Raw genomic sequence first — 13,451 nt, 5'->3', positions numbered from 1 at the left:
ATATATATATTCAATGATTCAATTACATGAATTTTTATAATTGGAATTTAATATTTCATTAATTAATTGAACGAGCTTTAGCGAGTTCTGGCTTTTGACTTACTGAAGGCCAAATTCGTTGTCCAACTGTTTGTATGTTCAACAGTAATTTTAAAAAGAATTGATCAATCAGCTTCAAATTTTGAACATGTAACTCTTCCATTGAACCTTCTTACAGGTTATTGGGCAATAAAATTGACTCACCCTCCTTTTTTTAGAATATGAAAATAACATTGGGCATGAGCATGGGCAAGTGCATGAGAAAAATTGTTGTGATTATCATCATTTAGTCAACTGAATAATTCATTCCATGCAATTACAATAGTTTTCCCATTCATTTATCACATCAGCTGAGGCTATTTGGCTTCATTATAAAGCTTACAGACCTTCATGCACTGACACGTGATTTTAGCTGTTCAATATACAACATAATCCACAACTATACATCAACAAACTGATACAGATACCAATGTGCAGTTTTCATCATTCATTTTCTCTTGACACTCTGTATCATGAATTTTTATTCATATGAGGAAAATGAAAGGTAATATTACCTGTTTCCAACAACTCTTCAACTTTTTTTCACCAACTGTGTTATACCAATGTTAATCAAATACAGTTATAGAAAAATTTATAGTGAGGTCCACATTATAATGGGAGTGTTTGATTAGTAATGGTATTACTATCCTTTGTATTGACAGAATCCAAAGTCAGGGCAGTGGACTGTGAATGATAGTTGGTATTAATACCTACAAATAAATCTTTGAATTCTGTGCATAAAAATACTGATAGCTTGAAGTGTGGTAAGTACGCCAATAAAAGACTAAATGAGTCAACAAGATAAGATTTAATAATAATAAAATAATAATAGGCAGATGGCCACATACAAAAACAATTGTAAGTAGATTGAGTCGAAAGATCTTGGGATAATTACAACATGTGATAAAAAACGTTAGAGAAATACAAAATTCAAATGAAATTAGGTCAATGACATTAATGATCATTGAAGCCTGACAATAATCGAAAAGGTAATATTAATGATACCTGAATTGCGAATATAAATTGAGTGCTATAATGAAAAGTTATTGCTGCAAAGTTCAATCTTAATGATTTACAAAAGGAATAATAATAAATGACAATAAGCTGTAGATAGTGCTCAACAAATAGAATACATTAAAATATAGGCGGCATAGGCCTTCAGTAAATAAAATGTCAAGTTAGACATCAATTGACAAAAGGAATAATAATAAATGACAATAAGCTGTAGATAGTGCTCAACAAATAGAATACCTTAAAATATAGGTGGCATAGGCCTTCAGTAAATTAAATGTCAAGTTAGACATCAATTGACAAAAGGAATAATAATAAATGACAATAAGCTGTAGATGGTGCTCAACAAATAGAATACCTTAAAATATAGGCGGCATAGGCCTTCAGTAAATTAAATGTCAAGTTAGACATCAATTGACAAAAGGAATAATAATAAATGACAATAAGCTGTAGATAGTGCTCAACAAATAGAGTACATTAAAATATAGGCGGCATAGGCCTTCAGTAAATTAAATGTCAAGTTAGACATCAATTGAACAAATAATAGGCGTCGGTGGCCTCAGTGAATTGAATGTCAAGATAGACATCAATAGAACAATTAATAGGTGTTAGTGGCCTCAGTAAATTAAATGTCAAGTTAGACATCAATTGAACAAATAATAGGCGTCGGTGGCCTCAGTGAATTGAATGTCAAGATAGACATCAATAGAACAATTAATAGGCGTTAGTGGCCTCAGTGAATTGAATGTCAAGATAGACATCAATAGATCAATTAATAGGCGTCGGTGGCCTCAGTGAATTGAATGTCAAGATAGACATCAATAGATCAATTAATAGGCGTCGGTGGCCTCAGTGAATTGAATGTCAAGATAGACATCAATAGATCAATTAATAGGCGTCGGTGGCCTTCAGTGATTTGAATGTCAAGATAGACATCAACAAAACAATTATGTAATACATACGTAAATGAAAATTGAATAGAACGATTTATGTAACCTGAATAAAATTTTGAAGAGGAGATGCAGCCAGGCAGACAGGCAAGGAATCCGCAATACCCAAAGGAACAGGACATCAGCAAGCGATGATGTGATCTGGCCATGCGATGACAAGAATGGAAGCGTCCACCACAGCAGGCAAATCCCCCAGTGGAAATGTGAACAGGAGCATGTAGAATTCCAAACGAATAATCCGACCTTCAAGTTGTGGAATTTTTAGATTGATTTCCAAACGGTAGAGACGATGAACTTGAAAGTTTGAGTTACACGAGGTGAAGCCAATTGTTAGAAGAATGGCAATTGACGCCCACACGAGGTTGTGAACTTGACAAAGTTTATCAGCGTAAATATGCGAAGAAATTGATGAATAGTTGAATCACAATTGAAGAATAGAATAAACGAATTAATTTGAAGGAGTAATTCACACTTTAAAAACGTTCCGTAGATCAGATAAATAGTGATAAACACCCACACGAGGTTGCAATTTTGACAAAGTTTATCAGAGTAAATAAGTGAAGAAATTGATGAATAATTGAATCACAATTGAAGAATAGAATAAACGAATTAATTTGAAAGAATAATTCACTTTTAAAAACGTTCCGTAGATCAGATGAATTTGGATGAAAAGTTTAGACCAGGCGCGAGATGTGCACACACCGACTGGACTCCATTGAAAGACAAGGAAACAGCTAATGCTCGGTTGAAAAAAGGGACATGCCGGATGTGTTTGAAACGTAAGTGAAATGTTTACAAACGTTTGGTGAAAAAGTAGCAAATATCTAGAAAGTAAGATGCCTAAAGACAAAATAAATTCCAAAAAAATCGAATAGTACAAATATTAAAATTGAAACGACAAATAACACAACGAATAATATAGAAAACCAACTTGATTACAGCAGTGCCATAGAACCGTGACTGTGACGTCACCGGACAGCGCAGACGGACAAAATGACGACATGATGTCTACGTAGTAGCGCAACGAGTAACAAGTGTAACCGTTACAATAAATGCTTTGTCAGATTTTACAGTATTCAACAAAGCAGATAGGGCTATAAAAAATACAGCTATAAAAAATTATATAGTGAGGTCCACATTATAATGGGAGTGTTTGATTAGCAATGGTATTACTATCCTTTGTATTCAACAAAGTGGATAGGGCTATCTTTTTCTCACTTTTCTCTGTTGCCAGATCGTCTTTTAACAATGTAGAATTTAGAATTGATTTGCAAAATATTTCATCTTAATCATAAAAATTCATGAAATTATTAAATAATATAATTTATTGCATTATAAAATATAATTGAATATTTTATATGAGAATGAACAGTCAATATTACATCAATAACCTGTATCAGCTACCGTCTATAGAAAGCATTGACGAGACAGGGGGATCGGCAATGTTGACCTCCTATCTTTCTCCATTGCCATTATAACATAGTCCCCACCATAGTATCCTATACTATAGTGAGGTCTACGTTATAATGACAGTGGATAAAGATAGAAGAATAGCGATGCCAATTCTCTGCATTAATTAATCATATTTCTACACTGTCAAAAACATAATTGGCACCGTTGTGGACCTAGAAAAGGATAGTACCACCGGCTTTGTCAAATGATAGACAAGGATAGCAGAACCAAAGTTGATCAAATACTGTCATTATAACGTGAGCCTCACTATATTAAACAAGCAACTTCTGTTCATATAAAAAAATAAAATAGAATTATAGTACCCTTTTATTGTTTATATGTATGTATTTCACCGGATCTCGAAAATGGCTCTAACAATTCTCACGGAATTCAGAACATAGTAGGTTTATAATATGAAGATTCGATTGCACTAGGTCTCATCCCTGGGAAAACTCGCTGAAGGTCATTAAAAGGATAATTATTATTCATCCTTGGGAAAACAGCTGATAGTAATTATTTTGTCGTCTGTTGGTGATGGAAGTAAGTGTTCATGTGTGTCGGACTGTGTCAAAATTATGACTCAGCTGTCAAACTTTTGTAATCATTAAATCAGGTGCTTAGTGCCGGTTGCAAAAAAGCCGGGTTATTTTCAATCCTGATTAATTCCAGTAGATCCATATTTTTGACATGGTCTTCTCTGATTTGGTTCACGTGAATTTAATCAGAATTAAAAGTTGACTGGCTTTTGTGCAACTGGACCTTTGCGAGGGAAATTTTTGCATTCCTCTGGGAATTAATCTCAATTTACTGTGATCATATAGAACATTTCTGTATGAATGTTATTATAATTTCTTCTTTCGTAATAATTTTTTTATGCTTTTTCTATCTTTTTTTATGCTTTTTATCGGTCCCCGATATTATTTTATTATAACTTGATCCTCACTACAGAGTATCATTTTCGAAGAACTTATTATTACTTACTCTGATTTCAAGCAATTCCATTCCCGTTCTAATGCGTTGAGAGTTTACTAAAAAGTTGTCTCGTACATTATTCCTGGATTTTTCTCGTAAATAAAAAATTAAAATGTTGAGCGTCAAACTCAGCGCATATTCATATCATAATTTTAAATTATCAAACATAGAATAATACTATTTTATTTAAAGATCTAGAAGGCTCAGGTTTAGTTTCCCCTTCCATCATACTTCCTATCATAACCAAGCCTATCTACGTCCCTACCTGCCATCTTCTCTTGTATGTTGTAGACGAACACCAAAACGGAACGGAGGCTTTTTGAATTTAATTGAAAAGTGTTGTCTGACATGCAAATTTAGTTATTTATTGAGAATCTGTATAAGATATTGAATATGGCAGATGAGCAATTACCAGCAGGGTGGGAAAAACGATTGAGCAGGTCTACTGGTCTGTGTTTCTTTCAAATCTTATGTCAAGTTATCTTAGAACTAATAGCCTTAAATTCCAATCAGCTTTAATTATTTTTTCTATGTTTAATCGTCAATACTGTTTAAATTTTTATTTTGAATTTCTATATTTTTATTCAAGTTTTAATATTAGGCCTATAATTTTGTTTGATTCATCTAGTCTACCTCTGCTGCAGTGATTTTCAATGCCGGTCGGTCTTACAACGAAATTGCAAATTCAAATTTTATTATTATAAGCCGTGACGTGAATGAAGCTTTAGCTTCTTCCTTATTCTTACTTCCTCTGCCAATACTAAATAATGCAATTCATGGTTTGTAACTCAATAACTATTTTTGTTAGGCCTACTGTAGACAGTATTAGGTGTTACTTTATTTGGTGTTAGGTCTACTATACTAGGAGCTCTGTGAACGGTAGATCTCACGCAGTATTCTCATTCACAAGGACCTGGGGCCTATTTCACCAAGGTACAAGTATTGTTACCAACCATGGTTACGCACAAGTACTTGTAGTTACAAGTCTCCAAGTACTCACGTTTCACAAAAAATTATGATCTACAAGTACTTCAATAGTAAACATAACCTATTCTCATGATAATTTCATTTTTTCATCCTTTAAAAAGGTTACTTGTACTTTTTAATAATTAATTTGAAAATATTTGAAAGCAATAGAATGTTTTTGTACAGTCTACTCCATTGATTGCCGAATTTGTAACCTACACCGTAAACGTACTGTATATATATATTTTTTTATATATATATATATAGTATATGTACTATATATCATTGTATACTATATATACACTGTATATTATACTATCTATAGTACACATAACCTATGAGGTGACACATTAATGACAATTTGGAAATACATTAAATTCAATTTCCTAATGCATATATTTTCAAAATGATGAATTATAGATGAATATAGGGCATTTTTGATTATTAGAAATATTTGTTGATTATTTAACCCTACAGTGACACACTTACTTTATGCTAACACAGTAGACAGGTGTTGAACACCCCAATTTAATTTTGCATTTTTCTTTGAAAAAATATAAAAAAAAACAAGTACTTAGACCATACTTCATCTTTTCTTGATCATTTTTGTTCCAAGTTCATACAGAAATCAAAAGTAAAGCACTGCTTATCAATAGGCCTATTTATACTAATTTCAGAAGTACGTATGTTCCGCCTAAGTGTTGGAGCTCCTATTCCGGTTTGAACGAATGGCTTGATCATTGCCAATTACAACTTCATCAAAAACTCATGTCTCTTCATTTTATTGTTTTGAATATCAAGTTGTAGAGAATCATAGCATTTATTCCAATCTGATCCATCATCCCATACCACATTCGTATAGTGACAATACAAGTGAATCTTTGTAATAAAAGTGTTTGATAAAAGTCCTACGTAGAATACACTCTGGGGTGTTAGACACCCCAAACAAAGAACAAGATGAGCTGGTGACCTTGTAGAATGCTATTACTGACTGGAAGTGGTGGAGAGTAGTTGACAATACTACAAACCTAAATTAGACTGGGCATAAATTCCCATCTGTTTGATATAGTCAACTGCAAAACAGAAAAAAATCCCTGGGGTGTGGAACACCCCAGTGTGTCCCTTAAGGGTTAAAATCATTTTAATGATCACTTAAAAATCCTTTACATTTTACATAGCTTTCCACTTCGGTAAAAATTTCTTAGTTACGAACAAGTAATTCCAACAAAAATTGTTGGCTACAATAAAAATCTTTGTGAAACACTTTTATAGAAACAGGCTTTTAATTACAACAAAAAGACAGTTACTTCTTTCCAGGAAGAATTATTCCGTCGTACTTCTGTTGAAACCATTTCATAGCGTCTTCCTTGGTTAACCTGTGCTGGAATCCAACCTGCCCTGTCTTCCTGCGCCTGTGGGCAACATTGAAACCGGGACGACCGAGAACAACGTAGAAGTCAAGACCGTAGATACCGATGCTGGGATCGTACTTGATTCCCAAGTCAATGTGTTCTTGGATACCGAATCCAAAGTTACCGGTGCACGAGAAGTTGTCTCTTCTCAACTCGTATTCTCTGACCTTGAGGCCTCGTTCGAGGATTTCCTCAGCCTTGGCACCCCTGACAGTGCAGTGTACAGCGATCTTTTCGTTACGCCTGATTCCGAAAGAACGCACAGTGTAGCGAGCTTTCGAGAACACGGGCTGCTGACCAGTAAGCTGTTCCAGCACCTTGGCGGCCCTGGTAAGCCTATCACCAGATTCACCAACACAGATGTTCAGACACAGTTTACGAATTCTCACATCCCGCATAACATTCTTAGTTTTATCCTTGGGCTCCTTCTTAGGAGCTGTCTTCTTCCCCTTTTTGGCGGGATCAGCTTTCTTCTTTTCAACCATGTTTGACTATTACACCGAACGATTACACTTGTTCGTAACAAGCAAATCACTTGTAAACTTGTAGAATTTCATTGTAACTACAAGTTTACAATAATTCTGCTTTTGTGAAACGCTAGTAATCAGCTGTTCTCCAAAACCATGTTTGGCAACAAGACTTGTAACCTACTTGTACCTTTGTGAAACGGGCCCTATTGAAACTATAGACCTTACGGAAATACAGCAATAGACTGGCTTCTCCACACATCTGTGTAATCACTTGTCAGCTGATTTATGATGAATAATAATTCTATAGTCTGATTTTTACTTTCCTTGCCCTATTACCATAGGTAAGGAAAGTATTGCTTTCCGAAAAAAATTAAGGTACCCCAATTTCTAAATTTCTATACGTTTCAAGGTCCCCTGAGACTAAAAATGTGGTTTTTGGGTATTGGTCTGTATGTATGTATGAGTGTATGTGCGTCTGTGTACACGATATCTCATCTCCCAATCAACGGAATGACTTGAAATTTGGAACTTAAGGTCCTTACAATATAAGGATCCGACACGAACAATTTCGATCAAATGCAATTCAAGATGGCGGCTGAAATGGCGAAAATGTTGTCAATAACAGGGTTTTTCGCGATTTTCTCGAAAACAGCTCCAACGATTTTGATTATATTCATACTTTGAAAAGTCATTGATAAGCTCTATCAACTGCCACAAGTCCCATATCTGTAAAAATTTCAGGAGCTCCGCCCCATCTATGCAAAGTTTGATTTTAGATTCTCAATTATCAGGCTTTAGATACAATTTTAAACAAAAAATTCCTAGTGGAAAAGATTGAGCATGAAAATATCTTCAATTAATGTTCAGTAACATTGTCACATAAAATTGAAAATAAGCTCGAAATTCGAGAAAATGTTATTATTTCAATTGTAAACTGTTGGCAACTGTTGATTCTATAAAATCATTCACTATGAAGAGATAGCAGACCTCGTGTGTCTCCAGCGTTATCGCCCTGTCACCAGCATGGTTCAAATCTTTGAATAGTAGACTTGAGATGCGCGGGAACACTAGCGTCAGGTGATCAATTTTCATAACGGCAAGGAAAGTTGTGTGAGTGCGCCACACCAGATTTTTACTCTAATATTGGCGTATGAAGGAGGCTCCTTTTTCCTTTTATATTATCCTTGAAATGCAACATTTCCAAAAACCTGTATATACGTCGACGCGCAATTAAAAAAGGAACATTACTGTCAAATTTCATGAAAATCCAGTATTAGTAATTCGCCCTTATTAAGAGAAAAAATATTTGAGCTTGATGGATTTATAATTTATCTTGAAGATTTTCGTGTGACAGTTGAATATCTATACCCTACCACAGTATTATCCTCGTCATTATTATTCAATAATTTATTAATAATGGAGATAGGTTTAAAATTTACCAATAGCATATTACAAATAATAATTTTCTTTTATTTTTAACATCTTGTGGATCAAGGTATTTGTATGCTGAACTGCTAGTTTACTTTCTATTATGCAATGTCTTCAACACGGTTCAAAGATGGGGAAATTGTCAATGTTTTCTTTTTTTTTTTAAGATTACGTCCTAAAGACTCCAGTCATGGAGTATAAGACAAGTCATGTTATTACATAATAATTCTAACACTAAGTAGTTCAACCTAGTTTAGGTTTGAAAGGAATTCTTGTACACTATAAAAAGCTCTATCAACTAAATATTTTTTAATTTGTTTTTTGAAAATCTTCAAATCATCATTACTTTTCAAGATTTGAGGTAGCTTGTTATAAAATTTCCTACCAATATAATCTGGTTTTTGTTCAAATAACCTACTATTGTGACCCATTATATGATAATCTGCTCTGTTTCGCGTATTATACTCATGAACATCTGAATTCTGGATCACACCACTCGTTTTCACATGCATTACAACTTCATATACATACAAAGATGGCACAGTTAATAGACCAAGCTTTTTAAATAAAGGCCTACAAGAGTCTAACCTATTCACTTTCTCTATACATCTGAGTGCCTTCTTTTGAATCTTAAACACTCTGTCCATATTTTGTTGAGATGAATTACCCCATACTAAAATAGCATACCTAATATGAGATAGTATAAGTCCATGGTAAGCAGTTAACAGTAGTTTTTTATCATTCAGCCTAGCAAGCTGCCGCAGGACAAATACCCCAGATGATATCTTATTACATATCCTCTCAATGTAAGGATGCCATGTTAATTTCCTGTCCAATAAAATTCCCAAGAATGCTACTTTCTCTTCTTGGTCTAATTCATTTTCCTCTACAAACACATTTATTTCTCTATCCTCTACTGAATTATATTTACTTTTGAATTGTAGGAATTGACATTTCTTACTATTTATTGTTAATTGCCTTTGCTTCAAGAATTGGACAATTGACTGTACTCCAGTAAAAGCATTTATTTCTAGACTATCTAATAAATAATTGTTAAAGATAAGCGATGTGTCATCAGCAAACAACAGAGCTCTGTGATCTTTTAACTCTTTTGGTAATTGGTTCACATACAACAGAAACAGTAAGGGATCCAGAATTGAGCCTTGAGGTACTCCAGCCTGGACCTCCAGTTTTTGAGATTTAATTTTTACTATTTCATTCCCATCCACCTTGGTAAGCTCAACACACTGGTTTCTACCTATGAGATATGATTCAAACCATTTTAGTTCTATACCATTTTAGTTCTATTGATCAGGGTGGTCAGTGATGAAATAGACAGGTTGGCAGGGGGTGTATGTTGCACGGCTATCATCTGAGGTGGTGGTATTTGTGGTTCTCAATAAATTACCTATGGTCTTGCAATGAGATTTTCAGTTGATTGTGAGTTAATTCAATTGTTTAGGCTACTTGGGTATCTGGCACAATTTTGATGAACTATGAGCCTGCATAAATTATTGGTTATATTGGCGCTTCTATTTGTTGAGCCTTTTTCTGCAGACGTTCAATGTTTACCTTTATTTTTTTATTGTATCCATGTTGACTATTTTTCAAATTTGGGTCGGAATTAATTGCAAGGACTACAGTTTTAAGTAGGAAAATTGAGATTACTGTAAGCAACTTGTATTCAATGAACAGTGTGCTAGCGATTCTCTCAAGATGGGTTTCAAGGTTTTTTTCTCGGATTAATAGAACTCTGTCCTTGCAGACCTGCCCTGATGCTTCCCAAGAGACAATGCCGTATCACAGCTGTGTGGCGAATAGTGTATGAACAGAAACAGATGCTGTACTTCTTATTCTTTAACTAACATGTTATGTAGCAGAAACTAGTTTCTTGTACAAAAAGTCATGGCTCAGTTGCTCAAACGCCTGTTTAATTTTAACCGTGATTAAAAGCCACGAGAACCAGAGAATGCTTTTTTCAAAAAGCCCTCTCTGATTTGTTCATTTGGTGTCTAATCGTAATAAAAATTCAACTGACTTTTATGCAACCGGGCCAATGTGGCCAGGTTTTTGTCCATCATTATACCAAGAAATTGTGTGCAGTGAATTGCATTCATTGGTTCATCAGTTATGCCGTCAACATCAGTGATTTGTCCTTTCATGTGAAATCTTCATCCTTGACCCACACTCTTGTGAGATCGATGGCGTCATTCGCTTATATTTACTTTGTTTTTGTTGATTGTTAAGCCCGGTTCAGACGCTCAAGTTTAGCTTCAGTCTTTTGCTCAAGCAAAAGTCGGAGCATGTAAGTCGTTGCGTCTGGACGGTAAAACGGATGGGTGTTCAAGCTCAAGTCGTCAAACCTAAAATGTATAGGCCGGGAATCTTTTTCCATCAAACCGTCCGTCTTTTGCCTATCCACCAAAATCTAAATCGCGTAAAAATGGAGATAGAGGAATTGTGATTCCAGATTCGGATTCAGCGCCCTCAAATTAATAAAATGCCTCGCGAGTACTTGAAAATAAGCAAGTATTTTATCGATTGTATATAACGCCATAACCCTTTTTTTATTCTCATGATACTCTCAGAATTTGATGTTGATATTATGATTTACTATCATGATTTATAATAAGATGTACTATATTGTTTATAAGAATGCTATCTACAAATTTCAATCCATTTACAATCACTGTGTCTCGAGATATGACATGTAAACAAAGCCATTTAGCGATTAACAGTAATATTTTTGTCATTATGTTGTTAAATATAGCATTAGCCAGTTGAATCAGCGAAAAAATACGATATAAATTATTACTCATCTACCGGATATATGTCAACCGTATACAATTCAGACTCAATGAACCATATCAAGCCCAATTTCCATCGGTCATTGACAGAAGTCAAACATCATTGACAAGGCCATGACAGGCATACCAACCATGAAATTATGAAAAACATTTCACTCAATACCCTTGGCTTGTTGCCAATGTTTAATTATATGACATGCGCAGGACATACAGTAGTTTTCTATTGCAGTTCTTGGTAATAATGCTTCACTTGGTTTCTATTGCAGATTGCAGTATTCATTAACTTCTCGATGAGTGAGTGTATACTGAGCTGTCAAGTGTCCGGGCTATTATCATAAACAATTGTCTGTGGTGAATCAGTATTTATATATCAGTCTTATTATTAGTTATTTCATTTTATTTATCAGTTAGTTGGTTTATATAGTTATTCTTATTACTAGCAGGTAACCCGTGCTTCGCAAGGGTCTATTTTAAAACTCAAACTGAAAACCTGACCTAATGAAATCTAGAAGAATTGAAAATATGCCTATAAGAATCCTCGGTTCATTAAGAATTTATATTCAGACGTGATGATGCGTCAAACATAATTTTCCTATCCGTTATACGTGTATAAGCCAGTTCTTTCCTTCATTACAGTATAGAAGATGATAGATGGATGGATTATCATTATCTTTGAATTAGAATAACTTTTGGAAGGTTTGAGATATCGATGTGCGGTTTTCACCATATTTTCTCATGAAATCCTGTATCGAAATCATGTATCATATGACCACCTTCCAATTTAAAAAAAAATGAAGTTCGATTTAAAATGGCGGTTCAAAAATGGTGGACGAAATTTGGGTGTGACGGAAAACCTGTTTTTATTATTCGAATAGGATTCCCAATCATACCTATCTTTAATTTTCCTTTTTGAAAAAATGTTCAGCTGCTTCCATACAACAACTGGAAGCATGTCAAATTGAAAACTTGACAAACTGAAAACTTGATGTGATCAAATCTTGAAGAATCGAAAATAGGCCTATAACCATCCTCGGTTAATAAGGAACCTATATGCAAAATGTCAAGTTAATCAGTCCAGTAGTTAAGACGTGATTATGTGTCACACATAATTATTTTCCTATTCCGTACGCGTATAAGCCAGTTCTTTCCTTTATTATAGTATAGATTATTGTGTTGCTTTGATCTGTGATCAGTATAAATGTCTTGTATTAGTTGTATAAAGGTGCAACTACACAAGCTGAACCGAACCTCAAACCGCGCAGCAAACCGCGCAGCAAACCGTGCATTCCGCCGAACATCGCACCTTTCAGCGAACATGAGCATATGTTTCATAAAGTTAAAAATTAGCTGTTAAGGTGCGTACAGACTTTCGCTCTGCTCCGCAACCGAACGTCACTCCAGCAGTGCGATTGATGATCGACCGGGGTCCAAGAGTGGTTCGACCGGGGAACGCGAGAAGATCTAACATCTTCCGTAACGTTCATGATGGGTGCGTGGGAGGAGCGACTGTGGTTCGATGGTGGTACGAGGGAGGAGCGTGCTCGGTGCGGGTCGGAAGCGCGAATATGTGTACGCAGCTCTAAACATTCGCCGTACCATACTCCGAACCGTTCACCGTGCCGCTCGCTTCTGTTTTAACTGTTCGCCGTACCATACTCCAAACGCTGAACTTTTCAGCCAATCAGAGTCCTCCATTATAATTCGCCGTGCAGTTCGCTCTACATTTAATCAACTAACCATAAACTGACTGAAATAAATACTTCAATTTCCATTTATTTAATTGATAGAATTATATAAATCTACAGTGTAGGTCATATCTAAATTCACAAAGAGTTCGATTGTTGTTGGCAAGAAACATGTTATTCAACGCAGAAATCATTGTTATTTTAAAAGATAGGAAGTTGA

At 34.9% G+C, this 13,451-nt stretch overlaps 2 protein-coding genes across 7 annotated transcripts in view; one reads left to right on the top strand and one right to left on the bottom strand.

Annotated features, from left to right (window-relative positions):
• Nucleotides 1-4,702: 4,702 nt before the first annotated feature.
• LOC111049791 (putative peptidyl-prolyl cis-trans isomerase dodo) overlaps nt 4,703-13,451 on the top strand; it is an 85,648-nt gene continuing 76,899 nt past the window's right edge. For 2 of the 6 annotated variants that reach the window (XM_039430504.1, XM_022335963.2), the window contains exon 1: nt 4,708-4,911. In XM_039430504.1, coding sequence (XP_039286438.1) covers nt 4,857-4,911 — 55 coding nt within the window. In that variant the 5' untranslated portion in view covers nt 4,708-4,856. Of the gene's footprint in view, nt 4,912-11,812; nt 11,898-13,451 lie in introns of all 6 variants that reach the window. The other 4 variants (XR_005571578.1, XR_005571576.1, XM_039430505.1 and 1 more) reach the window with 4 other exon arrangements.
• On the bottom strand, nt 6,694-7,351 carry LOC120348857 (60S ribosomal protein L11). Its single transcript, XM_039430507.1, has one exon. The coding sequence runs from the start codon at nt 7,324-7,326 to the stop codon at nt 6,733-6,735; it is 594 nt and encodes a 197-aa protein (XP_039286441.1). The 5' UTR covers nt 7,327-7,351; the 3' UTR covers nt 6,694-6,732.

Source organism: Nilaparvata lugens, chromosome 6, assembly GCF_014356525.2.
Source record: "Nilaparvata lugens isolate BPH chromosome 6, ASM1435652v1, whole genome shotgun sequence".
In the NCBI taxonomy this organism is placed as follows: Eukaryota; Metazoa; Arthropoda; class Insecta; order Hemiptera; family Delphacidae; genus Nilaparvata; species Nilaparvata lugens.
Note: the sequence above shows the minus strand (reverse complement) of the source record. Positions and strands in the feature narration are given on the sequence as shown.